At 44.2% G+C, this 17322-nt stretch overlaps 1 protein-coding gene across 2 annotated transcripts; it reads left to right on the top strand.

Annotated features, from left to right (window-relative positions):
• The first annotated feature begins 1268 nt into the window (after positions 1–1268).
• Positions 1269–6787, top strand: LOC113116944 (proto-oncogene c-Fos-like). Of its 2 annotated transcripts, none has more exons than XM_026285253.1 (4): positions 1269–2064; positions 2607–2789; positions 3074–3181; positions 5154–6787. In XM_026285253.1, the coding sequence occupies exons 1-4, from the start codon at positions 1957–1959 to the stop codon at positions 5781–5783; spliced, it is 1029 nt and encodes a 342-aa protein (XP_026141038.1). In that variant the 5' UTR covers positions 1269–1956; the 3' UTR covers positions 5784–6787. The 2 variants fall into 2 exon arrangements, with proteins under 2 accessions (XP_026141038.1, XP_026141036.1); XM_026285251.1 differs by having other exon boundaries at positions 1271–2064; positions 2580–2789.
• Positions 6788–17322: the final 10535 nt, after the last annotated feature.

Raw genomic sequence — 17322 nt, 5'->3', positions numbered from 1 at the left:
TAAAAAGCTGATGCACTTAACTAAATCTGACTGTATTTGAACCGGGGCAGTAAACAGGGAGCACAACTGCCATTCAAAATTGAATGTTGGGAGAATAAAAATTAACTGAAATTCAATTATCAAGTTTTAACTAAAAAATCTACATTTGTCAAGACAAACTGTCAATGCCTTTTTTGGTAGTTTAAAAGTTTAAAAACCTTGTGCATTTAAGGTAGATCCTTTCTTTACACTAATATTCACTAACATGAATTTCTTCCTGTAATTAGAAATTCAGCTTCTTGTGTGTTTGGCCAATTCTACTCAGATTCACACTCATCAATCGGAAGACAAGTTCTTCAGTTCTAATTCAGTTCTTCAACCCTGCAGTGTTTGATCAATTCCACTTATCTAATAATATTCCCCTTATGAAAATTACATTTTCATGTTCGCAGGTTGTAGACTCACAGCGCTGTGCTTCACGTAATGCAGGAGTCATTTCCGGAAGAAAAAAAAATCCCTTAATTCTAAATAATTCTATTATGTACTTTTATATCTGCAGGTGTCACGTGGTCAGATCATATTAGCGCATGCTCGCGCTCGACAGAGAGAAAGACTGACACTTAAATATCTGACTAATTCTCATGCATAGACTTCTTAAATGGCCTAATAAAAAAAAAAAAAAATACTTTGAATTATAGGCTAAAGGTAGTCTTATAGCCGTTAGGCTATAGGCTATTACCGAATGCAAACCGAGTTGCTTTACCTTTAGATGTTTACATCAGGCTACGCATTCACTCATCGTTGGTTGCTACAAAGAGAATACTCTGCTTTTTACATTTTGTGGAATTATCAAGATTACTTCAAACACAGCTCTTTGAATATAACATGAACACACACACACACACACACACACACACACACACACACACACACACACATATATATATATATATATATATATATATATATAGATAGATAGATAGATAGATAGATAGATAGATAGATAGATAGATTGATAGATAGATTGATATTCTACAATGTTCTACACTGGACACTGGATAGCTATTAAGGCTGTGGAACCTTTGCAGTTTATGTTTCACTATCTGCGCATTTGTGTCACTGCACAAAACACAAAGCAGCAGCAGCTTCAGTCCAGACCATAGACACACGCTCAGCACTGGAATCCCAACACGTAGTTATCCTTATATGGTCATTTTCCTGTTTGACTGTGTTACGTCACAGCGTGACGCGCGAGCAGGTGCAGATGCTGAGACTGTAGGGGTCAGGAGACAGACACGGCACATTAAACATCCATTTAATTAATGCAGCTGCAACACGGACTAACAAAATATATACTCACTCATAAATTGATTTATATTGAAAAGCAGTATACAGCTCGTCTGATTTCCTTTTGTCTTTCTTTCACTTTCACATAGGCTACTGATCTGAATTATACAGCATGACAACAGAAGACATGATCAGATTATCCACGCATAGTGTGGAATATTTAGTTGAGCATCAGTTTGCATGAAATGATCATAGTCATATGCATAAGTCATAAATTATTCATAAGAACGTTATGCATATCGGGGTCCATCAGAATTTTATGAATGAACATGTAGCACGGACCACATTTGGTCCTCACAGGGGTCATAGATTCAGTGCGCGCAGCTTTGCCACAGTGACTTCTGTTTCAGTCACATTTCAGTTCAGTCCTGATTAAGCACTCGCGCGCGGATGTGCTCGGAGAGCTCGGGTGTCTGTGCGGTTGTGTAGAGGCGCTCCCCGCGCGCGGAATGGTACGCTCCGTTTCATTCATAAAATTCAGGCGCACTATAAATAGCCGCTCGCGGAGCTGAGTGTCACTGACCAGGTTTAAATAACTTGAAGACAGCGACTCGAAAATCACAAAGCGAGGCATCTGGATCACAAGAGAGCTGGAATCCAGTCAACAGTTTGTCCGTGCGCGCTGGAGAAATGTTTCTGAGCAAAGCGAAGAAGACTGATCCGGACTCCTCATGCTCTCTGTCTGGGGACACCGGCTCCAGCAAACCCAGCGATGCCCCGATGGACAGCAGCACACAGGTACAGAAGACTTACACATGCTTCCACCTTCAGTGCACTCTGTGCATGTGGATTTAACTGATGATATATCATGCATGTTTGTTTTTGGATGCCACTCTTTTTATTCTATTATGTATTATTGTGAAAAACACAACAGATAGACTTTCAGGCTATTATACTTAATTAGTCATAGGTTTTGAATAGCGCGCTATTGCAGTGCGCGTGCTTCATCTGTTTGTCTGATGTTGAATGTGGTGTTTTGTCGCACATCCTTTGCAATGCAGCGAAACATGGTGTAAATGCAGCTGTTCATTGAGAAAAATAAATCCACCGAGGAGAGCCCACAGCAGTCCTGCGTCAGCATTGACGTCACAGACAATGCAAAAGTTAAATATTGATCAGAAGACTATTTTTAGACGCTCGAGCCTATTTAAAGAAAGAGTTTTAAGCGTAAACTCTTAAAGTATTAAAAAGTGACGTTTGAAAACTTGGTTTATGCAGACGCACATAAATTAGTGTTGTGTTTATTTCGCCAGAATGACACATTTCCATCGCAATCCCAGGGCTCGTTCGTTCCGACGGTCACCGCGATCTCCAGCACGCCGGACCTGCAGTGGATGGTCCAGCCGACCATCATCACCTCTGTGTCTCCGTCTCCGGGTAGAGCCGAGAGCAGTGAACCGGCACAGAGCAAAGCAGCTGGGAGCAAGGGGAAAAGCTCTGCCAGGAAGAGCAAGGGCGAGCAGGTACACTTCTGCATGTGCTGCGTGTTTGGCGCGCGTGACCCTCTGTGAAGCGTGTGCGCGGGATTGATGGGGATGCAGCTCTTGCTTTGGCATGCTGCCTAGACCAGCAGCATCCACTTTATATTCAGGTCACAGCAAGTCTGCAACAATAGACTATTTTTAGACGCATTGCAGAGAAAGACGCGTTTGGGGTGAATTGGCGATAGAAGGCAAGCGTTTTTTTTAGGGGATGCGTGGATTCTTCGAGATGGTAATAAGTGCAATTTCATCTTGGCTATGACTAGCTCTCTCCGGAGGAAGAGGAGAAGAAGAGGATCAGGAGAGAGAGGAATAAAATGGCTGCAGCGAAGTGTCGCAACAGACGGAGAGAGCTCACCGACACCCTCCAGGCTGTGAGTACAGACATCATGCACAACACCAGGGCTTCATTTCCAAATCTCCATCAGTTCATCCACAACATTCAGATTCTGTCTCTGTTCAACCTTCAGTCAAAACCAGTTATCCATACCATGCTGTTTTGCGCCATTGTCCAAGGCTTCTTCTGAAGCCGTGTGAGGACATTGTGTGAGAACAGACTCAGATGTTAAAGATGAAGTGTGTGATTCCAGAAATGCAAATAGTGATGTGTTGAAACATTCGCCCCAAGCTCTTGTCACTGGCTGATTTACTGTTGCAAACAGAGCAATCATTTTAGGTGAGTCCACCTGCCAGTGGTTTATAGTTGGGTCTGAATATTGAGCAGGGATAGAAAAATACATTTCAAGTCTTTATACATCTATCATTTTCCATTCATTGATTAAAAAAAATAACATGCTGAAGGTGTGGTCGCATTTACAGTAATTTTTGTAAGTGAAACCCAGTCATTTCACTAGGGATCCACATGACTGAGAATGCAGATCCCACATCATGTCAAACTGATCATAGCTTGAGAAATGGCGCTTCATGCATTGCCACACTATTGGAAATAAACTATGGAGCTTTTCGCAGCAAAATTGTGCTGAAATTGCACTAATGTAAATACACCAACTCGTCCATGATCCAAAAAGGTTTAGACGACATTAATGTTGTTTTTCCTCTAGATCGGTGGAGTAATGTGGAGTAATTCCTCTGGATCTGATTAATATAATCTGACACTGTAAAAAACATTCAGTAAAGGCTTTATAGATTTAACTTAAATTAACAATAAAATGTATAAATATAATGTTTATATACCAACCTATTGATAATCTGAAATCTGTTTTGTTCCTTTGTAATGCACTGATAACCATCAAAATCCAGTGGTGATGAGTCAAATGATGAACCAAAGCAGCTTTTCCACAAGCTGATAAGGCCAATACTAATATATATATAAATATACAGTACTGTGCAAAAGTCTTAGACCACTAGTATTTTCACTAACAAAAATGGTTTTAAGTCAGTTATTTCTATCGTTTGCTGTCGTGTCTTGGAGACCCAGTTGTTCTGGATTGAGTCTGTCTCAGTTGTTCTGTTTCTTCATGTTATTCCAGACAGACTGATGATGATCAGATCACATCTCCGTGTGCAGCACTGGCTGCTGTCAGACGAAAATCTCAATCATTAGTACAATTAATGGCAAAAATTATGTTTGGAAATGTAAACTGATATTTCCTACTGACATACTACAGCAAAAGACAGAAATAACTGACTTAAAACCATTTTTAGCTGGTGAAAATACTAGTGGCCTAAAACGTTTGCACAGTACTGAACATGTATACATATTTTTGTAAAGAAGATGTCATTCACACAAACACTAAACACCATCAGGGTGACACACATGAAACTGTAATATACATTTAGTCATTTAGCAGAAACTTTTATCCAGAGCAACTTATATGGCTTATATATATGCAATAAACATCAATTTAACAACATTAGATTAAACATAGAACCCTGATAAGAAGAAACGTCCAAAAATGGTATTTTATAAAATTACATTAAATGTCTATTAGAGTTTTTCATCGTATTTGTGACCCTGGAGCACAAAACCAGTTTTAAGTCTCTGGGGTAAATTTGTATATATATATTTGTATTGATTGAATTGATCACAATTATTGATTTTTCTTTTATGCCAAAAATCATTAGGATTTTAAGTAAAGATCATGTTCCATTATTATAATTTTTTTAATTTCCTACCGTAAATATATAAAAACTTAATTTTTGATTAGGAATATGCATTGCTAAGAATTCATTTGGTAAATTTCAAAGGTGATTTTTTCAATATTTAGATTTTTATTGTCAGATCCGAACCATACATTAATGGAAAGCTTTTTTAAATTTTTTATTTATGAATTTTTTGAATTTTTTTACAGTTAAAATCACAATCACTTCTCCACAATTTTCCAGGAAACAGACCAGCTAGAAGAGGACAAAGCTGCCCTCCAGGCCGAAATCGAGAGCCTCCTGAAGGAAAAGGAGAGGCTGGAGTATGTCCTCGCCTCTCATAAACCTCTTTGCCAGCTTCCTGAAGAACTGGACTGCCTGTTTCCAGAGTCTCCCCAGCCGCTCTCCACTCCCGAAACGGCCAGCAAACTCCCCGAGGACGTTCCCCTGCAGGACTTGGAGATCCCCACGGTACCGTCCACAGCCATTTCTGGCAACTCCGACATCCTGCTGTGCTCCAGCGCAGAGGTCAGTCTGTGTGACCTCGAGCCCTCTCTGGATATCAAGGACGAGCTTCTGGACCGGATCTCGGCGGACACGGCCCGCTCCGTCCCAGACATCGACCTGACCGGCTCGCTGGGCATCACAGACTGGGAGACCCTCTACAAGTCTGTGGCCAGTGATCTAGAACCCTTGAGCACCCCGGTGGTGAGCACATCCACACCCAGCTGCAGCAACTACCTGTCCGTGTTCACCTTCTCCTGCCCAGAGCTGGACTCCCTGGCCGAGGGACTGGACGGGTGCAAGGGGGGCGTGAGCAAAGCAGACACTAGCGTCGACATCCTCAACTCTCCCACGCTTCTGGCCTTATAAATGCAAGAGTAGATGATGTAATGTCACGGCTCGTTCTTAATATCTACTGGATATCGCAGTGGTATGATGTCCAGATGTGTGATGTTGGTGTGAAGCCAGATGTTCAATGGCTGCATCTGTGTAATGTGTGCGGGACGGGGATTTACTTTCTTCCACAGACATTTGATGTAGCCCAAATACAAGAGCATGGATAATTATCTTATGAGCAGATATGAACTGTGTTCTGGTTCGAAAAGCATGCATGAGACATCTATATTTAGACATCTATATTTATATGTACAATGATGGCCAGAATGGTTAGAACACTAGTATTATCACCAGATAAAAAATGGTTTTATGTCTATCTTTTGCTGTAGTGTGTCAGTAGGAGATATAGTTTAGATTTCCAAACATTAATTTAGTCATTAATAGTAATAATGCAGTGAGATGTTTGTGCTGCACACAGAGATGTGATCTGATCATCATCAGTCTGTCTGGAGTGACATGAAGAAACGGAGACAGACTCAATCCAGAAGAACAAAAGAATGTTTGGATGTAAACTGAAATTTCCTTCTGACACACTACAGCAAGAGACAGAAATAACTGACTCAAAACCATTTTTAGCTGCTGAAAACACTAGTGTTCTAATGAGCCACCACTGTAAGTATAGAACATATATAATAGCATATATATGATATGTATCAGTTCCATATTTGTTTGATCTGGTGCTATAAGTTCTGTGGAATTGACTGCGGTTTTGTGTTTGTTTTCTATGGCAATAGATATCGACTCGTGTTGTGCTTTAATATACACTCATCAGAGTTATCGCATACCTCAGTGTCATCATTCGACTGTGTTTCACATTGTTCTTAAATGTTTAGAGTTTTCCATGAAAACATCCAGTGCTATCTTGATGGAGATGTATTTTATGATAATTTATTTTTCTACATTTTAAATTTGACTTCGTTGTCAAATGAAAAGAACGAAATGAGCATTGATTGACGAATAAAAATTCAAGATATACAGTCATGCACTGATGTTCTTGTGTCCTTTGTTTCGTAATAAACTGTGGATAGAAAGTAGAGCTTAATAATTGGCTTGTATTTTCACTCTGCTAAAGCAGCCGTGCTTACACCAGCATGTTGCGTTGCAGACTATGGGATTTACATTAATAACAAATAAAGATCATGCAATAATCAGTTGTTTTTTAAAAACAAAAGTTTGCAACAATCATCCATCGCAAATCTTTAGTGTTAGCTATGGGTTGTACACAGCTTTTGTACACTAATAACACATACAAGTGTTGTTTCCAGTGTAGAAAATCAAGCAGATGTTGATAAAGAAATATTGGAATCATACAAATTATAATATAGGTATTCTGCGATGCGATGCAAAAATACAACACACGACAATTTGTCATATTACTAAAACATGTTATATAACACAATGTAACAAACAATTGTTTCACTTAAATTTCATATGGTCCTGTAATTCTGTGGTACTATTATTGTAATTCTGTGGTATTATTATTGTACTATTGATTTTCATGTAGCATCAATATGTTGGTAAATATTCACACTTTAGAACTTCTACAATTAATCATGAAACACTGGTTTAGTACAGATATGTTTTTTGGAGATATTTAGCTTTTGGAAGAATGGGAACATTCTAGAAGTTTCTGTAACGTTCCAGAATACACATGTCATGTTCAAGTGCTTTCTGGAACAATCCAGCATTATGGGATTAATCATATAAGACACAAACCATCCTGAAGTACTGAATGACTCACTTTTACTAACTGTTTATGTTAAACTCTTGTGTATTATGCATGTATGCATATTTTATGCATGAGATATAACAGATTGGCTTGTATAAGCTGTCAAAATATTTTTGTTTTTTTTCCCCATGAGAACTGTTAATGGCGCAGAAATAGTAATATGAATTTCATATTCAGCATGTCAAACTTCATCAAAAAAATAAAATAAAAAATAAATAAATGACAGCGAAACAAAACTTTTATAACACACACAAAAAAAAAAAGTTTATGGTGCATTAAATTCTTGTTCTGCAGATTTTTCCTGAGCTTTTGTCTGGTTAAAGGATAATGAGTTATTCATAATACTAAATAATTGTGTTTTTATTTAGAAATACTGCACTATACTGTATATTATTTTAAAAGATAACTAAAATTGCAATATATTTGATCACATGTGGCATCTTGACAAAAATGTTTAGAAAATTATTAGGTAAAATATAAAAGTAAAATGTACATTTAATGATCTATAAACATTTCACAGATTTCTTCTGATTATATAAAACTATTGTCAGAGCACCACAGCGAACCAATAAAGCAGTTCTGTCGATTTATATGTCACATGTTATTCAGTAACTAATGGAGACTAGAAATAGATCAGACTTTCAAGATTTCATATCCATCACCTCTAGCGGATAACATGAGTCTTACATCATTTGTCAGATAAAATAACTGAGTTTAGAATTTACTGTCAGCCACCTGAGCATCGGACATTCATAAAATTAAGCAAGTTTCCTTCTGTATGTTCTCAATATGTACTTTAATTTTTAAGAGATTTGGATTTTGTGCACAGAACATTCCATTCAGATTTGGCATCATCTACTGAAATATGTTTGGCTGATTTTTTCACAGCTAAGTCATATAGGAGATATCATGACGTCTAGTCATCCGCCAGAGAAGATGCAATCCAATTTCCAACTAACTCGATCATAAGGTTACTGCATTAGATCTTCTGTTGTAGGTGCAATATTAGCATAACTTGCTGTGCATCCTCAGGATGTCCTGTGGTCGGTGTGTATCACGTTTTGTTAATTTTGGGCATTGCATTAGAAGGAAAATCAGCAATGGCAGAAATGAATGAATTAATTTTCTTATATGTTCATAATATTTGGACAAATCAAAATCCTTTAGATTACTTCTTGCTAGTCTCAGCCTCAGACGTCATGTCCACCGACCGCTGGCTAAATGTCTGATGCATATGGGACACAAAAGTGAAAACACTTCAGGAGTGTCTAAGTCGTCATGGGATTGGATGAATTCTACAGGATTTCCACGAGACGTGTGTGTTGAGTTCTGCCTGGAAACAAAGATACCGTGGTGCCAAAACCCCTCACGAAAGAAGAAAGCCGTTGTGTTTACAACTCTGAGGATAAGAACTTAATCAGGATCAACTAAATGCTAGATTTTCTAAAGTATGTGAAATATTTAATACATAGAACATAGAATCTTAATCTCTTAAATATGTCTGAGAGTTTTATTGTGCCGACATTTCCACACCTTCGAAATATGAAAATGAATGAAACAAATTGTGATTGGTTGTTTGACATATCGGTCAAACGGCCTCATGGGCGGGCCTTCACCTTCAGTCTGAAGGTCTGGCTATGCTATACTACTTCTTGCCAGCACCATCCCTGACTTTGGTGAACCTCGTAAACCCTTCACATCTGTTACAATAATTTTTTACCACAGCAGTTTAAACAAACTATGCATTTCACATATTTTAACATGGCATCTTGTTTTATTAATCTTCATTAGAAATGTCTTTGATTAATAAACAATTTGCATCCAATGTGTGCCAGTGTCCTACTCACTCGAAATGTGGTATGTACCTTGAAAGACAAAGACAAGAGTCATCCAAAGAATGTAAGCTCATTAAATAATTTAACAGACATGGGCCATTGGGGTGATATTTAGGGCTGCAACCCATATTAAATGTCCCTTTTCTTGTAAACACAGTGTCCAAGCATCACAAAACATGGTACACATGGACAAGACATTCTTAGAAAACAACCAAAATATCATGTATATTTGATTGTTAGAGGAGATCCGATATTTCTAAATCACTGTTTATATCCGTGTGATTGACAGAAGAAGGCTGTGATACTAATATTGTCAGAGCCACTGTAATCATTTGTATAATTTTCTAGGTCTCATAATTTGGCATCAGTGCATGTGTTTCGATAGCTTTACAGAAAATAAAGAATGCAAAGGAATTAATTTCTACAACATTGGTGCACTTAAAGGATCTCCTGAGTTTAATGAACATAGTTTCCCAAGAAATCTGTGATCTCCAACATGCTTATATAGATCATTTAACAATACCTTTTACATCCTAATTTAGTAACTGGTTCAAATTTTTGTCACGTTACGAGGCGCTTGAAAGACGTCGAGAGAACCAATTGCAGGTAAGTAATATTTATTCAAGGGATAATCCAGAGGGGTAAACAGTCCAGGCAGGGGTCGAAACCAAAACATCCATCCACATAAAAACAAGACACGAAGACAAGGCAAGGCAAGACAAGGCGAGGATGACGGACATGAAATAACCTGACATTAAACAAGGACTCCGTCCCATAGACTAAGACAGACTGGGTATTTATACACAGAAGGATAATGGGGAAACAGGAGACAGGTGGGGGAACAATCAATTACACAACAAGGAGGAAGGTGACCATATAAGGGAACAAGAAGTGATCTGGGACAGACACCGTGAGAAGGAGGACATCTACTGGAACCCCGGGGAACAACAACCCAGACACTGTGACAGTACCCACCCTCTACGGAGCGGCTCCCAGACGCTCCAAGACAAAACACAACACAGAGACCAGGAGGGAGGCGGACAGGTGGAGGCTCAGGGGGAGGGACGGAGGGCCGGAAAAGGAACACATGGGGGGCAAACACCAGAAATGTAACCATAAAACAGGGATACCAGGAGGGAGGAGGACCGGAGGAGGTTCAGGGGGAGGGAAGGAGGGCCAGACAAACTAAAGGGAACAGACAGAAACATAACAGAACTCAAAAAACACAAAACAGAAATCCATGAAGGACATGTTGAGGCGTCCACCAGGGCGGAGCAGATGACCACCACAGCCGTGTGGTCAAGGCCAGAGCCCTCCAGGGCGGAGCGGAAGACCACCACGACCTTGTGGTCAAAGTCAGAGTCCTCCAGGGCGGAGCGGACGACCACCACAGCCGTGTGGTCACCGCCAGAGTCCCCCAGGGCGGAGCGGACGACCACCACAGCCGTGTGGTCACCGCCAGAGTCCCCCAGGGCGGAGCGGACGACCACCACGTCCTCGTGGTCAACGCCAGATTCCCCCAGGGCGGAGCGGACGACCACCACATCCTCGTGGTCACCGCCTCAGCCTCCAGAACGGCATCGATCACCACATCGGGAACGACCTCGGGCACCGCCTCTGCATCGGGCACCGCCTCGGGGACTGCATCGGGCACCGCCTCGGGGACTGCATCGGACACCGCCTCGGGGACTGCATCGGACACCGCCTCGGGAATTGCATCGGGCACCGCCTCGGCCTCTCGAACAGCAGCGAGCACCTCCTCGGGAACAGCCTCGGCCTCGGGAACAGCCTCGGCCTCGGGAACAGCATCGGGCACCGCCTCGGGAACTGCATCGGGCACCGCCTCGGGAACTGCATCGGGCACCGCCTCGGGAACAGCATCGGGCACCGCCTCGGGAACAGCATCGGGCACTGCCTCGGGGACTGCATCGGGCACCGCCTCGGCCTCTCGGACAGCAGCGAGCACCTCCTCGGGAACAGCCTCGGCCTCGGGAACAGCATCGGGCACCGCCTCGGGAACTCCATCGGGCACCGCCTCGGGAACCGCATAGGGCACCACCTCGGGAACAGCATCGGGCACCGCCTCGGGAACAGCATCGGGCACCGCCTCGGGAACCGCATCGGGCACCGCCTCGAGGACTGCATCGGGCACCGCCTCGGGGACTGCATCGGGCACCGCCTCGGGGACTGCATCGGGCACCGCCTCGGGAACTGCATCGGGCACCGCCTCGGGAACTGCATCGGGCACCGCCTCGGGAGCTGCATCGGGCACCGCCTCGGGGACTGCATCGGACACCGCCTCGGGGGCGGAAACGTTCCGCTCGGGAACGTTCTCCAGGCCTTGAGGGACGGTCGACGCCTGTCTCCTCGTCCTCCGCCCTCTATGACGGCGAGTCGGTGGCACCTGTACTGGCGACTCAGGCGTTGAATCAGCCATCTTGTGCTGTGGCTCTGGGCTGGCGGCCATCTTGTGCTGTGGCTCTAAACTGATGGCCATCTTGGTCTGTGGCTCTAAGCTGGCGGCCCTCGTGTGCTGTGGCGCTGGGCTGGCGGCCATCTTGTGCTGTGGCTCTGGGCTGGCGGCCATCTTGTGCTGTGGCGCTGGCTCAGCGGCCATCTTGAGCTGTGGCGCTGGGTTAACGGCCATCTTGTGCTGAAGCGCTGGCTCAGCAGCCATGACGTGAACCGTCTTGGGAACCTCTAGTATTCTTGATAGCGTAGCGAAATAATCCAAGAATGAGACAGCGGCCGTCTTGGGCGTCGGTGCTGAGCTGGCAGCCATCTTGCCCTGTGGGGTGAGGCTGGCTTCCATCTGGCCTCGTGGTGCGGGGTTGGTGGTTACGCACCACAGCGGCGTTGGGTCGGTGGCCATCTTGGCCACCTTTTGTCACGTTACGAGGCGCTTGAAAGACGGCGAGAGAACCAATTGCAGGTAAGTAATATTTATTCAAGGGATAATCCAGAGGGGTAAACAGTCCAGGCAGGGGTCGAAACCAAAACATCCATCCACATAAAAACAAGACACGAAGACAAGGCAAGGCAAGGCAAGACAAGACAAGACAAGACAAGACAAGACAAGACAAGGGAGGATGACGGACATGAAATAACCTGACATTAAACAAGGACTCCGTCCCATAGACTAAGACAGACTGGGTATTTATACACAGAAGGATAATGGGGAAACAGGAGACAGGTGGGGGGAACAATCAATTACGCAACAAGGAGGAAGGTGACCATATAAGGGAACAGGAAGTGATCTGGGACAGACACCGTGAGAAGGAGGACATCTAGTGGAACCCCGGGGAACAACAACCCAGACACTGTGACAATTTTGTATTTATAATTTTGTGTGTGTGTTTGATTATCACATAGATCTACTAAAGTGTGTTAAGGTTTATAGCAGGCATTTAACAACAGTAACAACTACAAATGTCATGTTGTGTGTGTGATAAATCTTCACTCGACTGCTGATGTTGAGAAGCCCTCAACAGAGTGCAAGTGACTCTTCACACTTCATGTTATACATATACATCCAACAAAGCAACAAAAAGTACCACAGTACCATTGGGATAGGAATCAGAGTACCATGTAAATGTCTTTCCAGTATCATGCTGCCAGTACTAAACAAAATCTTCCTGCATGACATGATTGCAGCTGCTGAAAAAAAAAAAAACTACATTTGCATTCTTCATGGTGCAGTAAAGCAAACCGAGATATCCTTAAAGATGTCTGACCTCTACTGATTTCCAGCTCAAGAGCTGGAGGACAGAGAAGTGAGGAAATGAGAAAGTATCAGTTTGAGTATTGAGAAGTACAGTGTGGCTCAGGTTTTGTTAAGTCTGGACAATACATTGAGCAGAGGTTATTTTATCAAAATTGGCAACGCTTTCATAAATCAAAATTATTTGTCAGTTATTGTCAAAATTTTTCATGAGTGTCTTGGGCTGAAGTTTCATGCCAATCAAACCAAAAACTAAAGTTTTTTAAAACGCAAGTGTTGTGATGGTGGGTAAAAGGACAGTCTGGAAGCAAATGTAAGTTTACTGATTTAATGGGAAGATATGAAAATGAGTACATAAACAAACAATGACGATGAGACAGCGACACTCCGAGGAGATGGTGAAGAGGTGAGGAATCCAGCTGATGGCGGAGAGAAGGTGAGTAATCCGGATGATGACGGAGTGAGGCAGCAGGAGAGGGTGGCACAGCAACTGCGGGGAATAGAGCCAAAGGTAAGTGTCCGTACGTTGGTGGCTGCTACCCTACACTACACTGAAACGGAGAGAGGCCCGTAGCTGACACTGGCAACGTATTGTGGGTGTACTCCACCATAGAGAGTTGTTGGCTCCAGGAAGAAGGATTCTTGGAGACCAAACATCGCAACGTCCTTTCTAAATCTTGGTTGGCTCGCTCAGATTGTCCGTTGATTCGGGGATGATAACCCGACGACAAGCTAACTGATGCCCCTAACAATTTGCAAAACTCTTTCCAAAATTTGGATATAAACTGAGATCCCCTGTCCGAAACGACGTTTACCGGGAGGCCATGAAGCTGAAAGACGTGATCTAGAACAGTGACCGCTGTCTCCTTGGCTGTCGGTATTTTGGGCAAGGGAATGAAATGTGCCGCCTTCGAGAACTGGTCCACTACGGTCAAAACGACCGTAATGCATAGAGGGCTGGAGGGTCGGTAACAAAATCCAGAGCGATATGGGACCAGGGTCTTGAAGGAACAGACAGCGATTGAAGAAGCCCTAATCAGGAGGTCGGTTAGATGACTTACCACTGGCACAAACTGAGCAAGCCAAAACAAAATCGCGGACATCGCGAGCCATACGTGGCCACCTGAATCGTTGTCTAACCAACCCATTAGTTCTACTTATCCCTGAGTGACAAGCCACATTAGAACAATGACCCCACTGAACAACTTCGGACATTAACTTCTCCGGCACAAATAAGCGGTTCGGTGGGCAACCGGACGGAGGCGTTACTCCTTCTAAGACCGCCTTGACCTTCGACTCGACCTCCCATACGAGTGCTGAGACCACTAATTTCTCAGGCAAAATACACTCTGGAGTAACGGGATGGGCGGAGGGATCAAAAAGACATGACAAAGAATCAGGTTTGACATTTTTGGAACCCGGGCGGTACGATAGGGTACATTCAAAACGACCGAAAAAAGGTGCCCACCGAGCCTGCCTGGAATTGAGTCTTTTGGCAGTTCTAATGTATTCTAAATTCTTGTGATCAGTCCAAACAATAAAGGGAACCCCTGAACCCTCCCACCAGTGGCGCCACTCTTCTAACGCTAATTTTAATGCCAACAACTCTCTATTGCCAATGTCATAATTACGTTAGGCAGGAGATAGCCGATGTGAAAAAAAAACGCTAAAGGGTGTCCCTTATCAGCACGTTGCGACAACACTGCTCCTACCCGCACCTCTGATGCATCGACCTCCACCCCGAACTGCCATGTGGGATCAGGGGCCTCAAGGATGGGAGCCGAAACAAAGCGGTTCTTGAGGTTAGTGTACGCAGCCTCAGCTGCGTCCAACCACCTGAACGGAGTTCTGGGGGAGGTCAAGGCTGTCAGAGGTGAAGCTAGTTGGCTGAAATTACGAATGAATATCGATAGAAATTGGCGAACCCCAGGAACTGCTGTAGGGCCTTACGGGAGTCTGGAGATGGCCAATCTATCACAGCCTTAACTTTGTCAGGGTCCATACATATTCCCTCGGACGACATTATATACCCTAGGAAGGGAACACTGTGCATGGAATACGCACTTCTCCGCCTTGACAAAAAGCCCATTCTCTAGTAACCTCTGGAGCACTCGTCTGACGTGTAGAATGTGTTCCTGGAGAGATGAAGAAAAAATCAGTATGTCATCCAGGTAGACATATATAAACTGATCTACCATATCTCTCAACACGTCATTCACGAGTGCTTGGAAAACCCCGGGCGAGTTGGAGAGCACGAACGGCATCACCAAGTATTCAAAGTGCCCTCTAGGGGTGTTAAAGGCGGTTTTCCATTCATCCCCCTTCCTGATGCGTAAATCCAATTTTGTAAATATAGATGCTCCCTGCAACCTCTCGAAAGCTGAAGACATGAGTGGTAAAGGATAAGTATTCTTAATAGTAATGTTGTTCAGCTCTCGGTAATCAATGCAAGGTCGCAGCGAACCATCCTTCTTACCCACAAAAAAGAACCACGACAAGCAGAAACCAGACAAGACTCATGACATCTTTCACTCCACAATGTGACCGTGTTAGAACCCTATTCCACTTGTGGATTATGTTTGGACAACCAGGGGTGACCTAAAACAATGGGAGCAACAGGGGAGTCCATGAGAAAAAAGGATATGGTTTCTTGATGGTTTCCAGACTTGATCAGTGTGGCGAGTGGGGCGGGGCCGAGAGGCGTGGGAACGAGGAGTGGGGCGCAGGTGTAGCTCATCTCCAATCACTACACCTGGCCTCACTCCTCGTTCCCACGCCTCTCGGCCCCGCCCCACTCGCCACAATCAGTGTGATGGGTTCTTTATGGTGTGTGACGTGAGGCAGTTCCTGGCCGTTGAGTGCAGTGACATGGATGGGGAGAGACACAGGAAGGACAGGAATGTTCCGGTGATGTGCAAGTGAAGAATTAATGAAATTACCTTCAGCTCCGGAGTTCAGAAGGGCTTGACACTCATGATGTTGATTCTTCCACTGCAGTCTCACCGGAAGGAGGGTCGATGATTTTGGTGAGGACTTCTCAGTGGAGCTCCCACCCGATAGTAGCCTCAATTTACTATCAGGCTGGTTTTTTTACCGGGCATGAGTAGGTGTTATTAGCAGAACCTCCACAGTACAAACACAGTCCTTGGGACCTCCGCCGTTCCCTCTCCCTCCAGGACAGCTGAGCTCTACCCACCTGCATGGGCTCGTTATCGTCGACAGAACCGACCGTGTTCTCTTGACTCAAGCGCCCCCTAACAGGAGAGATGGTAGATCTAGAAGGACTGGGTTGGCGGCCCAGGCGATTAATCCTTGCGTCAACTCATAACACCAGTTCAATGAGTCCATTGAGAGTGGGAGGCAGCTCGAGGAGGAAGATCTCCTGCTGAACACAGTCGGATAACCCATGCAGGAATCTATCCCACTGCGCTGCCTCGTTCCACTGGCACGCGGCCGCCAGGGTTCGGAACTCGATGGAGTAGTCAGTGACAGAAGATGAACCTTGCCTCCCTGCCGGTCGCGGCCCGGGCGAAGACTCACTTCATCTATTCGGAGAGGGCGTGGAACGAGGCACAACACGGGTGTTGATTCTCCCACACTGCCATCCCCCATAAGGCAGCCTTGAGCAGTGAGCAGTGTTTGCAGATCACAACAGCATTACGGCACCACGCGTCATTGATGTAAACACAAAGCCCGCCGCTGCGGGTTTTTCCTCCCGCAACGAGAGCTCTGTCCGCTCGATAGCACGTCAGCTGGTTGAGCTGAATAGCGCCATCTGGAATGCCATTACTGAGCCATGTTTCCATGAACACAAAAACACAACGGTCTCTTACAGTCCTCTGAGTTGAACGTAGTAATCGAATGTAGTCTTATTGCAGGTTATTTTCCAATGAGCGTACGTTAGCTAGTATGATGATGGGGATAGATGGCTTGTGTGGGTTAGCCGTTAGCCAAGCCCGCATACCTCCGCGCTTACCCCTCTTCTGCTTCCTCTTACACCGCTTGTGGCACTCCGCTGTGGGCGAGATGCAGTCATGGGGGTCGGTGATGGTGTAGGCCTCCGTAGCAGACCGAGATCTTGCAGCTGTTCCTCGTGAACAGAGTTTAACTGTTAAAATGCGGTTCTGTCGACATCCAGCAGAAACTCGCGACTGTATGCGCACTTACAGACAAGTAGACACGATGACGACATACAAAAACACTTCGACTCACAAGACAAAAAACACG

This window comes from Carassius auratus, chromosome 17 (assembly GCF_003368295.1).
Source record: "Carassius auratus strain Wakin chromosome 17, ASM336829v1, whole genome shotgun sequence".
Lineage (NCBI taxonomy): Eukaryota > Metazoa > Chordata > Actinopteri > Cypriniformes > Cyprinidae > Carassius > Carassius auratus.
The sequence above is the reverse complement of the archived record's forward strand: the minus strand, read 5'-3'. Positions and strand labels throughout refer to the sequence as shown.

What these genes read in the sequence shown, in the direction of transcription:
- LOC113116944 (XM_026285251.1), top strand. Translation starts at nt 1,957, where the DNA reads ATGTTTCTGAGCAAAGCGAAGAAGACTGATCCGGACTCCTCATGCTCT. An exon ending in GGAAGAGCAAGGGCGAGCAG is followed by an intron (nt 2,790 to 3,073) that starts GTACACTTCTGC and finishes GGCTATGACTAG; the next exon opens with CTCTCTCCGGAGGAAGAGGA. An exon ending in TCACCGACACCCTCCAGGCT is followed by an intron (nt 3,182 to 5,153) that starts GTGAGTACAGAC and finishes ACAATTTTCCAG; the next exon opens with GAAACAGACCAGCTAGAAGA.